This window comes from Pygoscelis adeliae, unplaced genomic scaffold (genome assembly GCF_000699105.1).
Source record: "Pygoscelis adeliae isolate BGI_AS28 unplaced genomic scaffold, ASM69910v1 Scaffold108, whole genome shotgun sequence".
NCBI classification, from domain to species: Eukaryota; Metazoa; Chordata; class Aves; order Sphenisciformes; family Spheniscidae; genus Pygoscelis; species Pygoscelis adeliae.
Window position 1 is genome coordinate 4,830,266 of NW_008825498.1, and position 26,373 is coordinate 4,856,638.

A 26,373-nucleotide genomic window follows, 5' to 3' on the forward strand; every position below is an offset into this window, starting at 1 on the left:
TGAATACTTAGGAAAAATGGTATTTGGGGAAGATGGAGGAACTGAAGTCAATAGAAGACCATCTGAAGGGAGAAAATGATAGATTTATGATATATATTCACAATGAAAATAGTTTAAGTAAGCGTGTGATTTTTAAACCAATTTATTGAAACTGATACCTTGAATGTAGATGTCCAGACCTTAGCTGTTACCTGATTTATGGTAATTAACACACTATCAAGTTTAACTTTTTAAAATACATTTTGTTTTTTTTTTTTTTAATTTCAATTTAAATTTAAATGCATTTCTTGTGTGTTGGCAAGTTGTTCTAGCTGTTGAGGGAAAAAGTGAGAAAAATACAGGTAAAGTATTTTTCAGCTAGAATATTTTACACGTAAACACAGGTAAAGTATTTTTCAAAAATATCATTATCTAGTTCATCAGCCCAGACAAAAAAAAAAAAAGCCAGTGAAACTTGTAGCTATTTGCCAGCACGGCATGTTAGAGAGTGTTGAGTGGTTTTTGAAACATCAACATGCAGTTCTTTTCTTCCAGTTCCTCTTTGAAGATAGCTTTATCCATCTTTTATAAAAGTGATGTTTTTGCTTTTAAATTATAAATTGATTAAATATTGTTTGTTTTTAAAGCCCTTCTTTGTGTAACCCACTCAGAGCTGTTCATTACTGATGTGTAAAATTAATCACTGTACTTAACTCTAAAATTACTACATATGTCTGCAAAAAGGTAGATGCTTGGAAACTGCTTAGGTGGCAGGTTTCTGGAGACTTAGCAGCTTGGGAATTCATGATTAAAATTGCTTCACTTGTCCTGCGAAGGCACAATTTTACTTAAAAAATACTGTAAAAGAATAGCAAGAAATATTTACAGTGCTCAGAAAAATGTAGATTTCCAAGCATTACAAATAAGAACTATTGGAACTGACTGTTCAGGTGATTATCGAAATGTTGTTTAATGGAGGCTTTTTTTTTTTTTATTAACAAGGGTGGAGTTATTTTTACTTGATCATCACTTCCCTTATCTGTTTTTATTTTCTTATTTTGATAACACACAGAAGGCTGAAACACTTATTCTTACAATTCTTGTTAGAGCACAGAGCTGGTACAATGGCTTTACACAAGCTCTGGTGCTGGAGATGTGTCAGAGAGGAGCTGAGTAGAGCGGGCTCTGGGGACTACAGTTTCCATAACAGAAAGAGTGAAATAGGCTACGACAATCTTGAAGTGATTTTCACTTACAATGGGAGGTGAAAACTGTGGTGTTACTGGACCAGGGGTAAAGTAAATGAGACAAGCAAGAGCCACATTGTCAGCGGCACAAAAAAACATTTTCTTGACATTTCTGAGTGAGAGCTTTTTTATCTACCCAGAAAAGTGGGTGCCACTCTTATCAAAACCAAAGTAGGAATAGGGTTGGATGCTTTCTGGATGAGGGACACCGCATATACTGGGAATATCAGCCTGGTTTTGTCATGTCTGAATGACTCTCTTGAAGTATGGAAGTTGTGGCTTAACTGCTCCTCTGCCTGAGTCCAGCCAGCATTGGGCACTTGGAATAAAACTCCCCTTTTCTCAGCATGGGATTTCATTCTCCAAAATTCATTCCAAAGACAACATGGATAAAACCCAAGAGAGTCTACCTCTGACAAGCGAGCAGACTGCTTTGGAAAACCAGGAGCTCAAGGAGATTTCTAGAACTCACGACCAGCTGAAGAACAGCATTTTCTAGGGCAGAATGTCTTTCCTTTTAGCAAATATGAAATCTGCTTTTGATAGGAGAGAGCATTGAAAATGGAGCACTAACATCTGAAATGAGCTCAGCCTTTCCTTGTGAATAGATTGCCTCAGGGTAGAAAAGCAGATGAATGTCCTGCCACTATTTTTGTTACTGTCTCTTGAGGGTAGTCACATGCTGCAGCACTGGCCACCAGGAAAATGCTAGAGCTGAGGCTTCTGATGTGAAATCTTGCTGTTACTGCTTCTGCTTAATGGATGGAACAAATTTGGTAAAAGGATTAAAATATAAATATTATTAGTGTTATGCATTAGGCTTAAAATTCCTCCTGAGTGAACACCTGGTGAACAAACATGTAACCCCTTTGGTTTCAGTGGAGATGTCCTGGATTATAGCAGCTGAGGAGAGAGGGTTTTATGTAGAAACAAGTGATGGACCACTGGGAGAATAAGCAGCTTATAGGAAGCTGTAGGGAAGACGCACAAGCTGAATTTAGATACTCTGCCATATTACACTGAAAGAAAGAAATGCAGCTACAAGATCATTAAATAATGTGGATACACACCAGTTACCTAAAAAGCAGTGGGTTTAAGTGCTATGTGAACTAGGAGCTTTAGCTCTTTGCGAAGATGACTTCAATTCTCCATGTGCTTTTTCTCTGACATTTCCCATGTTACCTCAAGCCAAACATGTAAAGCTGTGCTGCCGCTTCATTGTGAGCTGCTGTTGGGCTGGGGATGGAGCAAGGGCCTGTTGCTGTCCAGAGTGATCAGGCAGGAGACAGGAGCTTTCCCTTTGCAACAAGAAACTCAATGAAAGCAAAGAGAAAGTGAGAAATGACCAGCAGTGGAAATGTATTTACCATTATCCGAGGCAAAGGCCTGTGAATATATCTGGAGGATTTTGCTGAGCTTTTGTCATCATATTTTTGTGGTAACTTCAGTTTGCCAAGAACAGCTCCAGATAATCTCTCTACTACGGGTTAAAACAATACAGCAACAGCATCTGTGAGAGGAGGAAAAACAAACAAATAAAAAGATTAGCCTTTGCTAGACTTCTTTCTTTCTTTCTGACTGTGCTGGAAGACAGCTCCACCTGAGGTCTTTGCCCTTAAATAGTAAGATGTGTTAAACCCTGTATGTGAGAGCATCTCCATATCTGGGTTTGGCTCTAGCAGATGTATTGCAATTTTATCACACATTACTGTCCTCACTTTGATCCTGCACTCATCCACAAGGGCAGTAAGGTCTGGACTGTGTCACAGGGCTGGTCCCATAGCAGGCTCCTTGAATACAGCAATGGCAGAGGACAGTAAGTGGTAACTCTGGCATTTTTCTGAGTTATGCCAGTATGTATCTCAGACCAACATGAAGACAGTTGGCAGAAGCTCTTTTTCATTAGTGTAACTCTCTTCACAAAGGATTTTGCTGGGAAAAGCTGAGCAAGATCCCATTGACTTAACTTGTCACACAGTATGTCTCCTTGCTGAAGACTTTACACTAACACCTGTAGTTATGTTCAGAGTTGACACATAGGATACCTGAAATATAGACTCTTTTAAATTTAATAACCCACTTCCTGAAATTTGAGAGAGTTCAATCTGTTGTAGATTAAGGGAATTGGTAGGAGCTATACACTAAAGGAGGGGCTGTTGATTTACATTCATCCCTTTACTCTCTCATATACTTTGCTAATTTCTGGGCTGGAGAAGCACAAATTTCTATAGACAGATTTACAAATACACTCAATGAGACAGATTCAGAAAGGTGGAGGGCAGGGATGGGAAATAAAAGTGCAATGATTGTGGAAGACAGAATGAAAGAGAGAATTTATTTGACTCACCCCTACGTAAAGTTACGAGTTAAATGCTATAAATAAGTTTTAGAATTGTGTATACATACACATATCTCATACATTCTTGTTTCTACTTATTAGTTATTTTGATGCTCTTCTTACATTTCTCTTTTTTAGGTTTGTTTTTGGGGTGTGAGTGGTTTTTTGGTTTTTATTTTTTTGTTTGTTTTAGGTTTATATTTGCAGTTCTGTACTCCTTGTTGTTAAGATTTCCTACCTTGGTTCCTCTGGTTGTTGTAAAATGATGATGAGCAATATTCTGGAACAAACCTTATTGAGCCAAGTCAAGTTTCCAAAATTTAATGCTCCCTTGCTCACCGATTGCATTTGTAATGTTGTGATATTCTCATATTTAGATAAGTCTCTCCAGTTAACAGAAATTGGTTTACTTCAACATCAGTTCTAGGCTGCGATTTCATCTGTAAGTTACACAGAATCACAGAATGGCTGAGGTTGGAAGGCACTTCTGGAGGTTTAGTGGGCATGGTGGTATTGGGTTGACGGTTGGACTCGATGATCTTAGAGGTCTTTTCCAACCTTAATGATTCTATGATTCTATGGTCCAACCCACCTCCTCAAGCAGGGCCACCTGAAGCCAGTTGCCCAGGACCGTGTCTAGATTTTTTTTTTTAATATCTCTAAGGATGAAGACTCTGCAACCTCCCTGGGCAACCTGTGTCAGTGCTTGGCCACTCTCACAGTGAAAAAGTTTCCTGATGTTCAGAAGGAAACTCCCATGTTTCAGTTTGTGCACATTGCCTCTTGTCCTAGCACTGGGCACCACTGAAAAGAGCCTGGCTCTGTCCTCTTTGCATCCTCCACTCAGATAAATTAATTGTTAATTCAGAAAATAAAATAAAATTCAATTCTCCCTGTCCTTCCCCACCAAACAGCTTATAGCCTTGCAGAGAGATCACAGGTGTCTGCTTGGATACTGAATTTCTAATACCATGTCCTGTTTTGTTTTTCAGATGAGCCCATCTTTTGGGAACTCAACATTCCGGTCCAAAATAACAGAATCAGCTGACATTGTTGTTGGAATATGTTATATGGTATTTGGTAAGTATGATTTCATGGTACGTGTGTTTATAGAGCTTTGGCTGTATTTGATGTGGTAAGGAGACTTGACTGTAAAAGTCAAGTTTGTTTCTGACACAGATAAACTTCTCTGTATTCATAAAAAGGGGGAAAAAAGCACAGAGTAAAATCATTAAAAGGTTTTTAACCTGTGATTTACATTAGGTACAAAAACTTTATTCAGTATTAGGAATATAAAGCTGGACAGGTACACTGGTTTTTGAGGCCCTGGCAGTTCTTGGCATCCGCGTGATCATTGTTAAGTGTAAACAGGAAAGCATCTCTTCCATTCATCATTGCAAACAACATATTCTGATTCCTCATAATGCCTGAAGTAAAATACCAAAAGCCATAAGTATAATGTGTCCAGGAAAGGTGCTGGAAAGATCAGGTTTATGTCCAATGTCCAGTCATTGCCTTAGAAAGTGAAATTTCTGGGGAGGTGGCTATGCTGTTAGACAGGAGGCATATTTATCCTCCATAGTCCTGGTCTGACTGAGGAAAAAATCCAGATCCAATCCTAAAGGTACTGATTGGTGTAACCATGAGCCAGAAGCCAGGAAAGGCAACCCACACATCTGGGAGAGCAATGGCCACCCTGGCTAAGTTCAGTCAGTAGGCACGGCTAATGTCTGGTGCTTCAGAAGATCATGAAAAAGAAAAATGCAGAAGCCAAATGAATGCCCTAACAGGAAAAAAAATCCTCCTTGTAATTTTCCTTCCTTAAGGCAACAAATACTAGCCCTGAAGTATAGGATTATTGCAAAATAAATATAGCACCAACAAAGAGTGAACCTGTGCCTTCTATCCCCATTGACTGTCAATGAATATTGGCATCCTAATGGCTTCAAAGATTAACATGTTTTTTCAACATTTTGATTCAAAAATTTAAATGAATGTAGGCCTATTACTTTTAGAGTGTAGCTGTATACGGATAGCTGAGTTTGAGAGGAGACTTATAGCCTGGCTGGACAATGCATATCAATTTAGAGACTCCTGAATTTGCAGAGCTGGTTCAGCTACAATAAGGTCATTTCTCATCAGAAACCTCGTGCCATTTTCCTCCTGGCAGATGGACTTGAAATTTTCTGGTGTAGCTTTATTTTTGGTTTTGGTATTTTCTGTGTGTTATCAACAACAAATAAGATGCAGACCTCTTTACTGACATCACTGCTGATAAAACAGTGAAAATTTCATCTATGTCTGTCCTATGTTCTCCTCTCCCATCTTTGTTCAGCTAGTCATACAGCATAGAGTTGCCTCATAACTTTTTTTAACTTTCCCTTTCTGGATCCCGTGACAATCATCCATGCTCAGATCACTGAGTCTCTTTTTAGGATGTATCTTCAGTATCTACTCTGTCAGTTGTGCCAAAGCAGTTGTAGAGCCCTGCTTAGAAAACAAATGCATTATGTTCACAAGGCCATAGAAAATGGAGCTTGGAGTGATCCTGAGAGAGCATTTAGTGCATTTGCTGACCCCTTATACCGTTCCTGACCAAAATCTGTCAAGCCTCCTCTGAAAAACTTTCCATGAACTCACTAAGTTCTGCTTAGTGAGTTTAACTCACTTAAACTGCTTTTACTAAGCAGTTTATTCCAGTGTTTGCTAATATGAGGAGGAATGGGAAACATGGAAAAGAGGTTTCCAGTAAGTGGTATTTTGTAAAAGTTGCACATAATATTTGAAAGAAAAATTATATGCTTAAAAAGGAAAAAAAAAACTGTTTTAGATAAAACCTCTTCCCATCTCTCCCTCCAGGAATTTCACAATGGACACATATGTGAACAGGGATGGCTTTGACCATACAGTCAACTAGATCCCCTAGTTTTTGGTGCATGCTAAAAAACTGTATATGGATTTGAGCTGGTAATCCAGACAAGAACATACACCGTGGGAAATAAAAGCAAAAAATAAAATTGAGTTTTTGCTAAGGAAAAGTGTGATGATTGACTCTCCTGTAGTATAGCCACTGAAGATATTTGGTGAAACTGATATCTCTGATGTGGCTACAATTTTTATGATCTGGTTAAAATTAATCTTATAGTAGGAACAGTGAGAGATCATATCCTGACAGTCTGATGATCCGTGCTCCTTGACCTCAGCCAACCTGATTCTGCTTAGATAATGTTCCTTTTAGAGATACCAAGTGATAATTAGATTGAAATGTAATTGAAACATTGAAAAATATTAAAATGTGGGAAAAAATGGAAACAATAATTTTAAACAAAATGATTGCCTTTTACTGTGTTTTCATTGTTATATTTTTGAAGTCTGGGAAGAAAAATATTTGGAATAAAATTGTTGCACATTTGCAGGAGAAGAATTCAAGGAGAATATCTTTTCTCTCTCCAGATTTTAAATTGAAAATATCTAAAATGGGCTTAAGGAGATCAGTGATGGAAAGGAATTTAGTATCAGTGTCTAACATTACTTGCTAATCTGCCATTTCCTTATGAGAAAATATCATACTCTGTAGAACATTTGGGAAAATTATGTATTTTTTTTCGTGTGAGAGTATGATTAAATTAGGCATATTCTCTTATGGGTATAATCCAAAGCCAATGTCAGTCTGTGGTCTCTATGCAACTCGTTAACCTTGATTTCTATATCAATATTTACCTATATACTATAGGTAAGGTGTTCCTTTTTCCAAAGGTATGCAGGAATAGGCAGTGAAGTCCACAAAAGCACTTCGTCTCCATTCAACAGCTTGATTTCACATGGCATTAGTTAAGGGGCCCTCCCATTCATTACACATTCTCCTGTTCATGGCCCTCCGAAGCTTTTATGTATGAAAGAGGTGTTCTTGTGTGTCTATAAAAGGCTGCCTGAAACTCTGGGGTTTGACTGTTGTCTGACCTTCTAAACTGGTGCTCACCTAATTCTTATCTAACTTTGTGTATTCATCATAGGTTTTGATCCTGTTAGCTTAAAGGTAGAGAGACAATTGCTTGTCTTCTGCTAGACTACTTGCAGCCTTCTTAAGTTTCTTGGCAGGTCTCATAGTAAAAGCAGCATTCCCAGAGAAAATAGTTCCATCTACACACAGTAGAGACATAACTGCATTTTTCTCTTTCATGCATAATTCAACAGTCTTGCTATATTGCCTATTATTACTAGGAACTATAACAGGCACCTCTGAGAAAATGCCTCAAAGAGAAAGGAAGAAGCGTTAGTGAATGGAGAGCTCTAGACCTGGAACTGGGAAAATGTGTGCAGTGCCAGGTGGATATTGTCTCCGGCTTAATTAATGCCAGCTTCCTACAAGAAAAATGTTTTTTTGGCAGGTCAGTTAATTTAGTGGATAAAATTATTCATTAGGTCTTTCTAGATAGTTTGATGGACAAAACAGGAAGAAACCAGGAAAAATTATACAAATTTAAAAAAAAAAATCTGAAATATAAAGGAGAGAAAACCACAAATATAAAAAAGAGACAAGTTTATCTGATAAATGCTAGCTATGATGACAGCACATTGTTCTTGTGCAGGAAAAAAAAAAAGGATGTATGAAAATAACTTTTTCTTCATATTGTGTGTTTCTCTGCAGGAATATGCTCCTTATGTGGCAATGGTATTCTCCTATACGTCTCCTACAAGAAAAAGAATTTGTTGAAACCAGCAGAATACTTCATTATTAACCTTGCCATCAGTGACCTTGGTATGACTCTGACATTGTACCCTCTAGCTGTAACCTCCAGCCTTTCACACAGGTTCGTTCACTATGCACGTGGTGTTTAACATCCTCCGCAGGCTCTGGAGGTCTGTGTCAGTGACGAAGACCAAATTACTCTGCCACTTTGCTTGCCATAAAAGTGGGAATTAGTTAGAGGGATTGAGAGAAGGATGCTCTGTAACAGCAGCTTTATGGAGTGCTGGTGTTAATTAGCGTTTGTGTCTATTTGAGGTCACTATCTTTTTGACTTCTGCAGGGCTGAGAAGATTTTTTTCCAAACATCCACTTCCTACTGCTTTTATTCTTCGTGGGTAGTATGCTTCAAGTGATGGTAAAATGTTTTATTTTTTTTCAGTTGGACAGTGAAATTTGGTACCATGAAAAGAATACCCTGAATTTACTTATGATCACCAGAAGTAGTGGTAGTGATGATGCATAGAAATGTAATGTTCTGGATTATTTTTTAGGCCAACACTCTGAATTTAGAACTAACTTCCTGTCTTCCTTCCTTCCTTCCTTCCTTCCTTCCTTCCTTCCTTCCTTCCTTCCTTCCTTCCTTCCTTCCTTCCTTCCTTCCTTCCTTCCTTCCTTCCTTCCTTCCTTCCTTCCTTCCTTCCTTCCTTCCTTCCTTCCTTCCTTCCTTCCTTCCTTCCTTCCTTCCTTCCTTCCTTCCTTCCTTCCTTCCTTCCTTCCTTCCTTCCCTAAGGCACATCTCCTTCCCTTTCCTGGCTCACTTCCACGCTCCCTGGCTCCCTCCCCGCTTCTATCCTCTTTATCCACATGAATTCAACCTCATGCCATTGTGCAAGATCTATTTTTTGTGATCTTCTTTTAAAGTTTGGGAGGCTTAGGAGACTCATTACTAGACCTCAAATAGTATTTGTGAAACCCAGGCGGTGTGAAAGCATTTGAGAGAAGGGAACTAGATAGAAAAGATGAAGGAAGATCAGAACTGGTTGTCAGGAGCTGTTCTGCATGGTTTGGGATAGGATGGTATTTGTAATATTTTAGTCTATCCTAGTTGTTGCAGTATGTCCTGCAACTGTACAGATGTGAATATGCAGTGCTGATTTGGCTTCCCAAAACACTTTACTGAGAAACCTAGGAATGTGTGTCTAATAATGCAATTAAGTAGAATATATTTAACAAAAGAGACGGAGAACACCTCACCCAACATAACCCCTGGGTAATTTTTTCTTTTCAGTTGACCAAAATAAAAAAAATGTACTTGGTTTGATGTGAAAAAATCTCTCTCTGTCCTTCTCCTATCTAGTTTTCTCTCATTTTGGCATCAAAATAAAAACTAAGAGAAAAAATCCAGTAATTAGTCAGTTTTTACCACATTACTTTTTATGTTAAAATATTGCTAAATGCATTGACTAATGGAGATGATGTCTTCAAAATCTAGAATAGGGCTTTTGATAACTGCTACTGCAAATACTGCCGGTGTCTGAATAGAAAGGGAGGAGGTGTAGTGATTCAGATCAAATTTTTGTTCTTCTGGAGAACCTTCACAAGAGAATGTGTTGATTTTGATGAAAACTAGTTTAAAAATATACATAAAGATAGCAGAAATAATAATAAGCTGTATTATTTTATGACCTCGGCCTATTAGTGACAAGCATTTTGATTTTTCTTTTCAGAATGTTTATCATTAAGATATACTGCTTTGTTTTAGAAAAATAAAAAGGCTTAAATGTGAATCATAAAAATAAAGCAGGACATTTACTTTACTGGCTGTAAGTTTTTCAAATGAGAATAGCTTTTTTAGTTGATCATTGACCAACAAATAATTTTATCATGCAGTTTTGTTGAATTTTTAAGGCTACAACTGTAAATGTATTTCTACCATTTAGTATTACATTTAAGAAAGAAGTATAGCATCTAAGAATTAACTGTCTTGGTTATTTGCCAGGTGGCTGTATGGGAAACAGATTTGCTTGTTCTATGCATTTTGTGGGGTGCTGTTTGGGCTCTGCAGTCTCTCAACACTGACATTACTGAGCACTGTGTGCTGCCTCAAAATTTGTTTTCCAGCTTATGGTAAGCTAATGTTTCTGCCTTAAATTACTCAATTTTTCTTGTGAACATAGACCACCATTTCTGGGTTGCATATCCTAGAAGTATTTTTATAGAAGAGATCTTTTATATCCAGTCAAACAATTCTTATTTCTGTGATCATTGATAATTAACTATAGGGCTAGAGAGATGCAATTGATTACTTTTAAGCTCTTTTAAGTCAGAATGATGATATGGAAACATGGAATAAGAGTTCCGATCTGAAAGCAAGGCTGGCCTGAACAAACTATTTTTTTCAGAGTTTATTGCTACATTTTGACAGAGATTTATTCATACAGATTTATGTTGTGCTAAGTATCCTACACATATCAGAGAATTCAGCTACCTAATTCTTTTGCAAATTGTTACTAACCATGCCCTATTCTTACAAACCTTCAATATGCTATAATATTTTGAACACCTATTGAAGTTGTCCTTCTTAAATTACCTTGCTCAACTGACTGCATATGGGAAACTCCATGTAGACATAGCAACGATGCTGATCTTGTTTTGTGTCTTCCAGGGAACAGGTTCAGGAGAGAACATGGACAAATATTGATAGCCTGTGCTTGGACTTACGCAGTAATTTTTGCCTGTTCTCCCCTAGCTCACTGGGGAGAATATGGAGTGGAGCCCTACGGCACAGCCTGCTGCATTGACTGGCACTCCACCAACATAAACGCTGTGGCCATGTCTTATACTGTAGTCCTCTTTGTTTTCTGTTTTATTCTCCCTTGCGGAGTAATTGTCACTTCCTACTCTCTTATTCTGGTAACTGTGAAAGAATCCAGGAAAGCAGTGGAACAGCACGTCTCCGGCCCTGCCAGGATGAGCAACGCGCAAACCATTACTGTCAAGGTATTTGAAAGTTAGTCTTTGGCAAGCAAGAAATTTCCTGAGGAGGGAATAAAGATGGAAAAGAAAAATGGTTCTTACTGCATTTTCATTTCAGACAACAGTATTGTCTTGTGCAGATTCGCTGCATGGCAATGAGTTGCTAAACATACAAATAGTAGCTGTGTTGTTTCTGGAGGGTGATAATTAAGCTCACAGAGCTTCATTACTTGTGAAAATTAAGATTTCAGACTTTTGATCAAAAGGAAGGTTAAAAATTGGAGCACTGTGTAGAAGTGAGTTTGGGTCTCATGCTCTTGAACCATTGCTTATGAAAGCCAGTCCGGTTTTGAGTGAGTGAATTCTGTTTCCCAGCTACAGGCATCTGAGGAGATCCAGGCTTAAGCTTTATATCATTGAAGGTTTTAAATAGTAGTGTAGAGATGAAATTCTCTTGTTTATAACTGAACAAAGGACAAAAGTCACAGAAAAGTGTATTTCTGTAAATACTTCTTGAACCAAAACATCTGAAGGTTTGTGTTTCACTAACCTATACAGTAAAATTAAACCTGTGGTGACAGTATTCATTGTGGAAATTGTTTCCTCCTGGCAAAATATGTCCCTGTCCTTTCCAGGAGAAGATCAGCATCTATTTTTTTTAATATACCAAAAAATAAGAAAAAGAACTTTGCAGCTAATGTTAGGTGTGCTTCACTCTTTAGATAATGTACTTCTTGAAAGACACGAGTGTTACCTCTTGACTCTGTTAATTATCTCCGGTGAGAAAATCTTTATTTTTTTTTGATTTCAATGACTCCTTCTCTCATTTCTCTAGTTATTTGTTTGGCGTGTTCTTCTAAGTATCTTCCTCACCACCCTTCAATTTTCTCCTTGGAATCATCTTTGGTCCTTATCTTCTCTTTCTGTTCAGGAATATGGACACTCTCATTTGCAAATACAATTGAATATCTCACAGATCTGCTTCTGTATAGATGATCTGCTTTCTCTTTTTCATGCTAAGAAACTTGGTCTCTCTCTGACATATCTCTCCAGATTACCAAGTGAAGTGTAGCTGCACTAGACATCTTAATCTGCCCTGTCTCTCTCTTTGAGTACCTTGGTTTTGATCACCATGGGAAACATCATCCTCCTGTCTACTGCATGGTCTTGTTACCTAAATATCTTCCTCAATCTAAGCAGTTTAAGACCTAAAGAGTTATTTCCATGTCTTACCTACTCCTTCTTTGTAATAACTCTTAGATGGAACATTTCCCAACTAAAGCTCTTAGGTGTATTCCTGCCCCACTCCTGGATATTCAGTAGACATTAATTTTCTTAAGTCTTTCACTTGACTACAGGATACTATCCTTTAATTCTTTAATTAACTTTTAAGGCTCTTCATAGCTTATCCTAATTGACTTCTGTACTGTTCAGTGAGACCAAGATGCTGGTTACACTGTATGCTCACAACACTCAGAAATGTGCGTGCATGTTCAATGCTACTTGTCATTCTTATGAGTTCCTTCTAATAAACACTGGCAAAATGAAAACAATATCTCCTTCAAAATTTCCTTTGTGATGTTAACACAAAAAGTCACACTGGTATATCATAGAGGTTGATATTGGTTGGGTTGCTGGAACACTAGCAGAACTGCTTATCATGTACTGGCAAGTGTTTCTTCTTTTTATTCCCTGATTTTTTCCCCTCAAAATTGCTCTGATCTTCACTGTTAGATTGTAAACTCTTTGAGTTACCCTGAGACTGCTTATCTGCAGAGAATCTCACCCTGGAATAATAATAATACAAACAACAACTAGTTATATGTGATAATCCCTTGGAGATACCTGCTAAGACGACGGTTTAAGTAAAACTCATAAAAACAGAGAGGAGAGAAGAGACATTTTTGTTTGGATTTTTTTTTCCATGATAAAATTTGCTAAAACAATCCACCCCAAATATGTCAATTTTGTGGTGTGCTTGGAATGATTATTTGTTGAACTGTAGTTCTTCCTGCTGGATTTGAGCTGCAATACAGCCTACCTTGTAGCGCCTGTCAAATTAGAGACAATTTATAGCCCATTCTTCCTCCGGCCTTTTCCATCCTCCCTCTGACATCAGGTCACTGTAACTTAGGAGTCCTGGTCAGGTTGGACCTATGCCTCTACTGTCTGATCCAGCTTCAGCTGAAGTGCTTGGACATTGCTTCAGTCTTGAAAAGCTAAATCGAGAAAATGACTTGGGCACTTAAAGTGGGACTTAGACACTTAAGAATCCAGCTAAGTCCAGAAATATGATTATAGAAGCTCTTGCTTGGCAGCTGCCTATGCCTCGAGGCTCCAAGAAAATGCCACGGGTTCCTCTGTAAGCGTAAAGGTTTCCCAAGTTCCTGCAGTTTGCTTTAATCTGTACTGCCCTGCACACAAAGTGGCTATCTCTTTCCTAAACCGTATTAACATAACCAAGCCATAGTGTTCAATTTAGGCCCACTTTAGTCTATTTGTTTATTAGTAATTGAATATTTTCATTTTAAAAAAATCAATAAAATACAGATAACATTCGCTATCACTAATCTACTTCCCATGTTAAAAGATCTGTCTGTAGTGTTTTTTTCTGTGCTATTTTAGAATGACAATAACAAGACTTTTAGAAAATGTAATGGGAGCTGTATAGTGCTATTAGTGCTTTTGTGCTTGTGAATTTGCAAGGTTGGCTAACTACTGATATTGCTTTTATTATTATATAGTGCCATAAAAATCAATTTTCATGCATACAGAGGACACTATTGTTCTCATGTGATCTCTTCACAGGTGCATGGGTTTGCCATCTTCTGGAGAAAACATGCTCTGAGCATATAGATAAGACAGATAAATATAACGAATGCAAGTAGAGATGTAGAAAATTGCCTCTTCTCCAGGAGTTCCTTGGGATTAAGCCATTTCAGAAACGCATCCTAGTTCCCCCTAGATGTTGCAGGAGCAAAACCACCATGAGTGTAACTTCATGTCTCACCAAATATTTGTCCAAATACCATCTCTGAATTGTCTGCAGTACACTCAATTTAAATCATGAGGGGCAAGCCTTTGGCCTGGGAGATTATGTTCAGTTTTTGTTCTGATTCAGACTTCATGTATGACCTTGGACAAAACTCCTGGTACTCAACTTGTATTTCTTTTTGGCTCGAATTTGTGACACCTCTGAAGTACCTGATTTAAAACACTGAAGTATCATTTGGCTAAAAGGAGAAGGTTGAATAATTCACATCTCTTTTCTAATGTTGTTTATTGAAGAAACTGATTTTGTTCTTAGTATGGAATGCAATGATTTCTAGAGAAACAACACAAATCTGCACACCATGGAGGTTATTTGGTCTTAAATTGGGTTTGTACAATGCATGGACATAGTGCTTGGGTTTTTTTAATCCTCATTGAATTATTTTTTGTTAAATTAAGAGAGATTTTACAACCAACGTTAATGGAGGATGTCGCACTGTTCTGAAAGTGGAAGTATTGTACATCCACTGGTACAAGCTATCTTGAAAGCTGTGATTAATTACAGCTGGGAAGACCTATGAGCATAATAGGAAATATAATGGAAATCAAATTGGATAAAGGTTACTCTTCAAAGAAGGCCTACAGTTTAGAATACAGGATGCTAAATCTGAATAATTCATTGTAATGGGTAAATCTATTCCTGAAGTGAAAGAAGAATTACAGCTGTTCAATGCCTTGTTTGATTTTGTCCACTTTAAAAAGATGCTTTAGTTGTGAGGCACAGCAACATTGCACTTTGCTGCAGGCATTTCAAAGCCATTTGGAGATTAGTGGTCTGTGTGCTGTTTCTAAATGCGTGCGAAGGGAGGGAATCTGCATGAAGACAGCCAATGGCAAACTTACAATTACATTACTTACACTATTGACTGTATAATATTTATTGATTTGGGGTGGAGGCAATCGGCTGTTGTGGTTTAACCCCAGCCGGCAACTAAGCACCACATAGCCGCTCGCTCACTCCCCCCGCTGGGATGGGGCGGAAGAGTAATAGTGAGAAAACTCATGGGTTGAGATAAAGACAGTTTAGTAGGTAAAGCAAAAGCCATGTGCACAAGCAAAGCAAAACAAGGAATCCATTCACTACTTCCCATGGGCAGGCAGGTGTTCAGCCATCCCCAGGAAAGCAGGGCTCCATCAGGCGTGACCTTCAACCAAGGTAGTCCATGATGCAAGGAGAATGGATTGCATTAAAGATACATAACTGATGTACACATTTTAAATTAAATTTTATGCTACATTAGAGCATGGTTTCTACTTAGAGCTACAGGCAATATGTAGTAGTGCCTGAGTACAGGAGAGGGCATATCCATTTATGCATACTTTTTGTAAGCTGTGCGCTAATCATAGGACTTACTTTAAAATAGACAGTTACCAAAAATTTTTGGGCAGTAGCAACTAGATAGCATTAAAAATATTTTTTGCCATATTTTAGCAAGACAGTTGAAGAAGAATTACCTTTGTCTTGCACAGCTCAGCACCATTAAGCTGAGTAGATACAGTGAGATGCTCTCTCTAAGTATGTACAAAAGAATAAGTGAACAAAGTAATGCCAGATTGCTTAAAAAAAATGCTGCCAAAGGTCTGTTCCAAGGTCTTGAGAGCAGAGTAATCATTGGAAAGAGGCCCATTGACTTGTTTTAGAGCAGATACCAATATGAATCAGGTGTTTTTTTCTGAAGCATGGTACTGTAACAGTAGTTTACTGTTTTTACTTTTTTTACTCTTTTGTGCTTTGTTGAATGAAGGGAGGAGTAAAATTCATTACATGAATTTTCAAAGCTTAGCCTGTGAATTTCTAATTTCTTTTACTTCTTCCTCTATTTTAGCAATGCATTGGCTCACTGGCTTATTATTTTGCAGAAAAACAAAGTAGAGGTTGTAATAGTCCCTTGAGGCATGAAAAATCAGTGGAATTAATTTGCTGCTTATAAGCATGCATTTGGACTAAGTCTCACAGATCTTGAAAATAGTTGCATTTACCCTGTCAGAAGCAATTTGTAGGAAAAACTTTCTATTCTCAGCAGAATAGCTTCACCCATAGCAATTCCTTTAAAAGTGAAAGGAAAGAAGAAACTATCATTTTATTGGCTTTGTCATAGCCTTATCTAATTACCTTCTGAGAGCCCATTTCTCCTTCTTTGCAGCCTCCGGGAACTGAGAATCCTTTAAGGCTGTGCTGCAATATGTATATCGCATAAATAAATTGAGAAAAGTTAACATGCTGCAAATATTCTTTTCTGTTTTGCAGACAAGAATGAATTTGGCTGCCAAAGTAAGCAAAAGGTTCTACAGAAGAGACAAATGATGGACCTTAAATGATTCACAGAAAGAACAACATGCAGTCCTCTCAATTTAAATGACATCATCTCAGGAAGGCTTGATTCTTGTCATTCATTAATGCTCAAGACTTCCTATTCAAAAACTTTTTGCAATATGTTTCTTAAGAAGCAGAAAATGTACTTCTAACTTTCTATTCTAAAATATTTTTATTATTACAGTGAAGTATCCTTTATTAATAATTTTGTACCAGGAACATCTGTATGCCAGCAAGGTTCTCTGTTGTACATAGAGATACTTCAAGTCCAGACATGCAAGATGCTGAATACACTGAAACGCCACTTCCCTGCCTGTTCCTAGCATTGGCTTCAGGCGTGTTGGATGGACTGGCCCTGACAGCATGCAGGTTTACCTTGTCTGTGCCTACAGGCTACAATAGTTCCGCTCCTCATAAAAGATCCGTAGGGGCACAGGGTTTTAAAAGTCCATGGCCTAACTCAAGAGTATCTTTCCTGAACTTGACCAGAAACTCTCCTTTCCATGCCTTCTTCTGTACATTGCTCCTTCTTACTGATATTCTTGATAATCCTGACAATCTTAAGCAATAATGTTGTAGTCTCCATGCAGGTATACAATGATCAGTTGAAAGTGAAGATTTTTTAGTCAGTTTATTGTCTAGATAGAAGAACTTGCTAAATCTTCTTTGCTATAGTGAATGTGTTTATATAGCAAACATTTATCTGAGTCCCAAGGGAGTTCATTACAGTGAGGGTAAAGTGTAGTGAAAAAATACTACACAACTTACATTATATATTCTTAAGTTCTGTGCATATTTCTGGACAATATTATTCTTCTGTAGATGAAATTTTTAAATGTAGAGGTTGGCTGTTACATTGAAGCTACTGCATTATATTTGGACATCTAAACAGGAGTTCTTCAGGCTGGTTGAGGATCTGAAGCTCATACTGATTTACTGAAATTTGCAGATAATTGACACAGTGTCAGCTGTCGAGTCTGAAATTGCAGGCAGGCACTAAAATAGTGACACATGCTGAGCTGTAGATGCTAAGGACTGAATGGTCTAAAGCATCTACATAGTCTCCATTAAAGCTTGCTGAAACTACACACTACATAACAGATATATAGATAATTCAGTATTTAAATATTTTATAATTAAAAAGGAAGTTCACTATGTAATTATTATACTGTTATCTAAACATGGCATCTATTAGAAGTTTGCAGGTATAGCTCCATGCTGGGCTATGACAAGGTAAGAAAATGATCAGCAAAGACTCCTAATATCTTAACATTCATAATTTCTTACCTATAGTGAAATCTTCACTTGTTATTTGAAATACTGGTTGATGTAAACTAGTCTTGAATTCTTAGGGCAGCTTAGTATCACAGGTGTAAGGTACATTTCTGTCTCCTTGGATTTTGGACTATATGAAAATTATTTTGTTGTGGAAACAAACATCACTAGAATGCAAAGGAGCCAGTATTGTTAGATGCTGTAGGAGTGCAGACCCAGAAAACTGGGAACCCAAATGTCTTCCTATCAAACTAGGAAGCAAAAGGCAGCAGATAAAAGCAGACGAATCTGAGGAGTTGTAGCAGGAAATGGTGGTAATTTCTGTATTGTCAAAGAAAAGAAGGCCAAGGATCACAAGCACTGGCCCAATGATTGCCCTGTTGCTTAGTTGTTAGCATGCTCCCTTGTGTGCTTTTTACCCGTGCCTGGGCATAGGTCAGGGGATAACGCAAACCAGGGGCTGTTCCTAAAAGGTGATATGGACAAGACTGTGGCACATTTGTCTTGTACCAGTTCCCTCTTGTACAGTTTGCTAGAATTATCCAAGCAGCATCTGCACTCTGACATGATCCTAATGCCCCTTCCTCGGGCATGCAACAAATACTCTCCTTCATGCCATAAAGACACTTTGAACTGAAAAAAAGTACACTGAACCTGCAATAATTGTATCTTAAGCCCATGAAGACACCACAAGAGAATGCTGGTGAGACCCAGGGTCCAACACTATGCAGTATGGAGGTGACTAGTCTGTGCTAGATCCAGGCAGTGGTCCCTAATCTTATTTTATTTAGCAGTTTAGCCAATGAGACTATAAAACCCAGTCTTCGTGTCCAGGATACATCTCCTGTGTACTGTTTTTAACATGGCTGGAGTGCTGGGGAGAGGTTCTGGGGGTTAATTTTTCTTTGCAAGCTGCTCCTGGCTGAGTAGCACCATGCAGGAGAAAGCTTTATGTCTGCATAGTTTAAGTAGGAAAATGAGAGATAACACCTTTTTTCCAGCAAGAGAACTGCCAGTGTCAGGCAGCCTATTATCCTGTTGCCACCCCTACCATGAGAGTCCCCCATCCTGTCCCCAAGCCTGCAATGCTCCTTTTGGTGCAGTCTGGTACTAAATGAATGATGATTAAAGATTAGATTGACTTTGCTCACGCTGATGCTTTTATACCATGCTTAACAGGATCTTAACATGTGCTAGTGATTGTCAGTCTTAACTTCAGTGTCTGTGATGTCAAATCTGTTTGCCTTGCTAAGGACATAAATTTGCTTAGTGAGACTTCTGGCTTCTGATTAAATCTGGAGTAATGGGCTGCAGTTTGGGCTGAAATTATTATTTTGAAAACTCGTATGATTCACAACATTTCTAGATTTCATGTTATCTAATGCCAGCAGTCCTGGCAAGATAATTCCCCAGGATACAAAAATGCATGAGGCTCAGGGTGACACTCACTGATGCCACTTTTGCAGTAAGCATGCTTTGGATCTGTTTATACTGGCCAGAACAAACTGGACCCAACCTGTGGGAACCGTTCTGAGAAAGATGAGCAATGATTCAAACTTGCAGCACTGAGGACCAGAGGCTTACATGTTAGTTCACTTTTAGAAAATGCTGTTGAGGCATATGGTGTGTTTGGGGTTTTTTTGAACATGGCTGACCAATTCGTACTAGGACTACCTACAAGGCTTTTAAAATCCTTTCAGCCAAAATGAGTTGCTAGAAACCTGCCCGGAACATAAATTTGAAATAATGCTTCACACCAGTTATTAAATGTATAAACAAATAGACCTTTTGTAATGCATGTGCTCTCATTCTTCATGTGCCTTCTCTTAATTATAATGAGTAATGTTTTACAATATGGGTAGTCTAATGCAAATTACCTTGGTGACTGTGTTAAGGGAAAGATGAGAGCAAAAAAATGAGAATGACTGGTGCATTCTGTGCTGGTTCCTGTACAGTAGAAGTGCAAATCTGGAAATCTGTTTCTAGATGTCGGTAGTTCTCCATAGGCCAGAAGACATTGTTATTTGGAAGCAGATTGGAAGTGACAAATATTTTCCCTGATGGGGGGCGGAAAAACATGAGTAGTTTCAGAATTTGGTTTATTGAATGTATCAAGCATGGTTGGTGTGTTGTGTTTCTAGTTCTAATTTTTATAAACTTGATGGACAGATTGAGAAATCTGGACTGGACATGCAAAAATACACGTTCCTTTGCGAGCATGATTAGAAATACCTGAGAAAAAGGCATTTTGTTGTTGGTTTTTTTTACAAGTTTAGATACTCCAGAGGATTTTGCATGTACAATTACAGGATATGTATGCATAATTTTAGTATGCATGTACACAAATGCATATATGCTTTTGCACATGGAAATGAGTCATTTTCTATTGAAAACATGAGGCAAAATAACCCCACAAGTTAGACAACTAGAAGTTAGAGATAGAAGTCAGACAACAAGGATTCAAATAAGATATTTCTGTTGTAATAATTTTTTGAATAAAAAGCATAGTGATCAAGTGGTTCATGTTTTTCAATTAGTTTTCAAAATATATGATGTGATAAAATCTGTTTTTCACTTACTTTAAGCCAGTATCTTTTCCAAGCATTGTGTGCTCTTACTAAAGAAACTTACAGTAATCCTAAGAGGGAAGCTGTGAAAAATTTGTACATGTGCCTAGTTTCCACTTATTTCATGGGAACAAGTAACACGACTTTGTTTCTTGTTGGCTGACACCAAGGTACTGCTGCCTCTTTGTGCCTGGGTGACTGGCTGAGTGTCGCTGTGTCAGGGATATTCTCACCAGTGGTTCAGTCCTGTAAAGCATCATTTACTTAAACGTGTCAACAAGCTGAATTCACCCCATCTTATTCAACAGCTACTCCGATAAACACCTAGTTTGAAGCAGTTCAATCAGATCCTTAGCTTGTGCCAACAGCCAGGGCTTGTTCCAGTCTGCGTGAGTGAATTGACATACACCAGCTGAAGATCTAACTACGAAGATGACTTAATGCTGCACGTGTAGAACACCTGTTTTCTTTTTCTATTTACCTGTAATGTAAAAATATCCTCTGTAACTTGTGTTCTTTGTTGTGAAGCTCTTCTTATAAACCATAATGTTTTCCCCACGTTCCAGCTCAATCGTAATTCCCCAAGAAGGATTTTTGCCTGTAAATTTCTGAGCAGTGTCACCTACCGTTATATTTGGTATGTGAACAATATCCTTGTGCTTGCTTTACAGACACCAAGAATTTTTTTTCATTTGTAATTGTGTTTATTTGCTTCTCCAGGAGATATTTTTAAGAAGGTTTTTGTATATAGGATTTGCCTGCACACAAGGGCAAAGTTTAAAAAGATTTTTGAAAACTCCTCTGTGCTAAATCATATTGTTCACAAGCTATGGTAGGGTCCATTCTAGGCTAAGAGGCAGAGCAAGGGTGAATCACTTCTTGCCTTACCTTGGGAAATTATTATATTGCTATATGCCTACATTTATATGAATTTTTACATTTAATGAAATAATGTCTACTTGGCAAACTACATAAGTTATGTCAAACTTCCCAGTCAGAATGGGTGCTGGGTGTATGGGGGATGCTATGTATCCTGTGATAGTATTTTTCTTACATCCCTGTATGATGGACAGGACCGCAGGGATTCTTCTGATCAGTGAGATCTTTGAGTGGAAATACAAATAATTAAAATTAAAATCTGGCTTGCAGGATGTGGGAGGAAGGCATTGCCTTTTATTCATACTACTGCAGAGCAACAACAGGATACTTGATGGTCACTTTGGAAAGAAAAAGTGTTAGAAATTTCCATGAATATGTGCAGTTATGAAAAGATAACTTATAGACCTGAAGCTGTTTTTCTCTCTATTTCCATGATAAAATAAAGACATTACAGAGAGTGCATTATAGTTCATTAAAATCATCTTCCTATTAACACTAAAGTATTTTGGATCGTAAACCTTTGATTGTACTTGCTACAAACTGTAATGAGTTACTTAGTGCCTTTTGAAATAGTTTCCGTAACAACTAAATTTTTTAATGCCTTTATATGAGGCCTGCACATATTTTTCTAAGTCACTTCATCACATTGTTCCTTAAGCAGCCACACAGCTTTATGTTGAATTTCCTTGTGTTCTAGACAGGCTCAGTTTGCTGTTACTGCAATTTTAGCAGCTGTGTATTATAGGCTGAGGCTAAAATTAGGCAATATGTCTCTTCTTTGCTTTAATGAGAGATGCTGGGCTCGACTGGAGTGAAATTATGAAAAGGCTCAGTTGTAGTCCAGCATGCCTCTTGTCCTCCCTGGGTCTCATTGTGTAGTGATGCACGGGTGGCTGCTGCCTCAGGTGGTATCACCTTCACAGGAGGAAATCCAAGGCCAGAACTGACATCTGTCCATCAAGTATAGCATAAAGATAATTGAATCAATCACACAGTGATTTAATGAAACGGGGTAGTTGACCTGTCTCATAGTGTGAAAGTCATATTCACTTATGAACAGTGGTGTACATACTTGATGTGTGGCCTTTGTGAGTTAATGAAGTAAAAAGAACGAATGTACAGATCAGTTATTCTGAACAATGGTTTCTGGGGTAAAATGAACTCATAATTGGAAATAACCTACCTGAGGCAGAAGTAAAGTTTTTTTTCTGATATATTCACAGAATTCTAGTTGGTTATGGAGGCTTGAATTACAGAACCGATGTCGCTTTGTTTCTATCCTGCTACGTACGTTTTTAGGTAAACTTTGGCCACTGTATTTTGCACTGAATTAAGAAAGTTTTTTGGAAATCATCGGCAAAGTTGAAATATGAACCAGCAGGAAAAAAGGAATGCTCACTCACAAGTACTCTGTCCCTTACAGTGAAAGAGCTTGTGGAAAATATTATTTTGCTTTCAAAACTTTCTGTTATTATCTTTGACCATATTATCAATATGCAGGTAATAGAAAACCCTTACTATGGCTGACTTGTTATGCTTCATTGCCTCTCTATTTTCACTGGACCAGTGTACATTCAATAATCTTTTTCTGATCATTTTAGGAAAACTGACCACTGCAACTTGCATGTATAGTATTTCAGAGGTAGCTAAGATACAGTTTTACAAATACACCATGTCTCCAAGAATGTGTACTAAAGAACATGCCTTTGAAGGCATAGTGTGACTCTGCAATGTTCCCCCATTTTTTGTCCTTATGCAGTTCTGCTGTTGTTCTTGTTTGCCCACAAAAATGCAAAGGTGTCCTTTGGTATGGCCCTTTGGTGAATTTCTTGTGAATGTTCACAAAGTTGCCTCATATGTGCCTCATTAAAATTCTCTTCTTTCATTGTGCCTATGAAAATCTTGATGTTCTTTGCCGTCTTGTGTTGGCATCACTGGTTAGCCCACTCCTCATACCTGTCTTCTTGGAACCATGTTGGTCATTTTGTTGATCTTAAGGCGATGGAGGTACTTCATCAAGCACCTGGCTTGAAACTTCTTACCATAGGCCGAGAGTGTTAAGTCCTTTTGAGTTCTGTTGTATTAAACTCCAGACTTCTCAATATGTGGCATGACAATATAAATAATAATAACAAAGTCTCTTTCTACATTCATGTACGTATATGTACAGTTGATATGCTTAAATGTCTCAAAGGGGGTTCCTTTTGCCTAATTGTGCTCCATTAAAACTTAGTTGGCTTAAGTACATCCTCAAAATTGTCAGTGACGAAGACCTGAGAGCAATCTGTCACATCTATTTTAGACATAGATCTTTGAATGATATCAATTACTTTCAGGAGGTATGTCTCTCTTTCCTTTGACATTATAAACAACCTAGACTGGCTTAGATTTAGCATATAAGTTTTTGGATAGCTCAAGTTATGCAAGATTAATCCCTTCCTTGCTCTAGAAACTGTATTGATGCAGTTCGGGAAGTTGGCTGAGAGCTCCTTGAAAATATGTGCCAAATGTCTTTTCATAGGAACAATGTAAAGCCTATCGCAATCCCAAAGATTAATTGCTACCATAAATAAGCCATCTGGGAAATGCACCAATTGACTCTAATGTCCATTTCTTCTTAATGTGATTCTAAAGGGCCAAGGCATATTATTTGCCACAGAGACTGCTTTTAGCTTCAGTCTTGAATACTGGCCATGGACAGTTGAGGATTACAAAACCCATGCATATGGTACCAGCATATTCATAGATAGAGCCAGACCTTCAGCTGATGTAAAGAAATAGAAGCTATGGAAACAAAAAGAAAAATTAAGTTCACCCCATCTTGTGGATTTGCCTCTTCATCATTTCTTAACTAGTCTCATTCTGTCAAAATACCTTGTTTCTCAGTTCTGTCAACTGACTCTAACTTTGGACCTCATGTGAGCTCTAACAGATTAGAGCTCTAAATGGTAATCACCCATAAATGGGAAATTTCTCCTGTGCCACTATTATTATAGTGGATAGCTTTCTAGAGACATACGCAAATTCATAAACAGATTTTAGCTTAATAGAAAAAACAGTTAAGTGCCACAGACATTCCTCATAAAACTTGTGGTATATATTTCTTGGCAATCACCATGCATTTCTTCTTGCACAATAAAATTTGTGAGACTATTAAACTTAGGGAGAAAACAATAGCATTTGGAGGAGCTCTCTGCGCCTTAAAAGAGTCTAATGTGTGTTCCTCTGGTGTTAGTGCTGAGGGCCTCTTTCATTCTCACTCTGAACACACAATGTTATCTCTCTTAATAAAAAAAACCTGTGTTTTTTGCAACCTTGAATCTATAGACAGAGCCTCACTGAGGAAAGTGGTGGATCTGTGGTTAACTGAGCTAGTTAGCAGCTCTGTACTCCTGCTTGCAGAGGGCAGCTCAGGCAGGTTGCACAATTAGCAGCTGAAAACAAAACTACTTTCCTTATGTATTTTCTTCTGTCCCTTGGATCCAGTACTACTCTAAATTGAATGGATTCTCTACTGTCTTCCTTATTTGGAAATACATACTTTTGGCAAGAATGGACTTGTGAAGAATGGGCTCTTCAAGAGCATGAATATTCTTGCTTCTGTCTTTAAAATATATGTGCACCTCAGTTATAAACAGTGCTTATAATGATGCTCAGCAGGTTAGTCTTCCTATACATGCTGGTGCTTACAGTTTAGATTTCTCGAGGTTTATGTTTATTGCAGATCCAATATTTATTCTTGCATTTTACATATCTCTGTGATAATTTATACAAAAAACCTGTTGGGTTTTTTTGGTGTTTGGTTTTTGTTGGTTCTTTGGTTGGTTTTGTTTTTGTTTTTTTTTTTTTTTAAAGGCCTATCAAAGCTTTCTTCATAGAGTTTATTAGGACAAACAATTGTGCAATAGGAGTTAACTTAAATTCATTAATTTGATTCAACTTCAGGATTAATCCAGTTTTCTGCTCTCAGATGCCTGTGTGTGGCTCCAGTTGAGCACCAACAGTTAAATTATGGAAGATATTCTGTAACCAGGAAAACCAGTATTACTCATGAATTAGACAGTAAATAGCAATGGCTTTGCAATCTAGACAAGTGTTTCCCCAGAATGGTATCTTTTTCTTTAGGTTGGCTTCCTTTTTAGTTTAAAAAGAGTTTTCATGGCACTTTAGTGAAGAGGAAGAGAAATGTAGGAGCTAATACATTTTAACTCTGAAAGTTTCAGGTAGAAGTAAGTTTCAGACAGAATTAAATTGCTAGAAAAATACACATTTGGAGAGCAATTGAGGTATGATGGAAGACTTGGGGAGACTTTTATCAAGGGGGTTCAATCAGGTGGTATTTTTATGCATATACTGTTTTGGTGGCTATTTTTCTCATGCGTGCAATTTTTTAACTCACTGTTTTCTCTTTTTCTCTGCAAGCTGAGTGTTGCTGTGTGCATTGGATTCTTTGCTGCCTGGAGCCCTTATGCCATCATTGCTCTGTGGGCAGCTTTTGGATCAATAGATAAGATTCCTCCATTAGCCTTTGCTGTGCCAGCTGTCTTTGCAAAGTCCTCCACACTCTACAATCCAGTCATCTATCTCCTCCTGAAGCCCAATTTCCGAAACACCATCGCCAAAGATTTCACAGTTCTTCAACAGTTATGCATCAGAAGTTGTTTTTGTGTCAAGGCACCGCAGAACTACAGGTCAACTTTGAACACCAGCCTGAGAACATTTAAGGGGAAAAATGAATCCAGCTGTAATTCTCTGCCGATTGTGGAAGAATGTTCTTATTTCCCCCGTGAAAAGCGCAGTGATAATTTTGAATGCTTTCAAAGCTATCCAGAATGCTTCCAGGAGATGCTAAGTGCCATGGAATGCCCTCCTCAAGAAACTGTGTCATTGGAGAACAACCTCCAAGCAAAAGTGAGACAGGCCAGTAAGAAGTCAGTAAAGGTGGTTGTGCAGGGAGAAAAAAGCACTGAAATTGATACCTTGGAAGTCACCTTGGAAGCAGTACCTGTGCATCATACATTTACAGACCTCTAGAGCTGCTTGCATGAAGCCCTCTG

General features: G+C 38.0%; 1 protein-coding gene across 1 annotated transcript; it reads left to right on the top strand.

Annotated features, from left to right (window-relative positions):
- The first annotated feature begins 4,551 nt into the window (after positions 1–4,551).
- LOC103923150 (opsin-5-like) lies at positions 4,552–26,373 on the top strand. The gene is made up of 5 exons (XM_009331430.1): positions 4,552–4,644; positions 8,213–8,375; positions 10,254–10,381; positions 10,920–11,254; positions 25,739–26,373. Exons 1-5 carry the CDS (start codon positions 4,557–4,559, stop codon positions 26,348–26,350), a joined length of 1,326 nt encoding a protein of 441 aa, XP_009329705.1. The 5' UTR covers positions 4,552–4,556; the 3' UTR covers positions 26,351–26,373.

Excerpts from the sequence above, each read along its gene's own strand:
- LOC103923150 (XM_009331430.1), top strand. The coding sequence starts at position 4,557 with ATGAGCCCATCTTTTGGGAACTCAACATTCCGGTCCAAAATAACAGAA. Across the intron at positions 4,645-8,212 it reads AATATGTTATATGGTATTTG|GAATATGCTCCTTATGTGGC; the intron begins GTAAGTATGATT and ends GTTTCTCTGCAG. Across the intron at positions 8,376-10,253 it reads ACCTCCAGCCTTTCACACAG|GTGGCTGTATGGGAAACAGA; the intron begins GTTCGTTCACTA and ends GTTATTTGCCAG.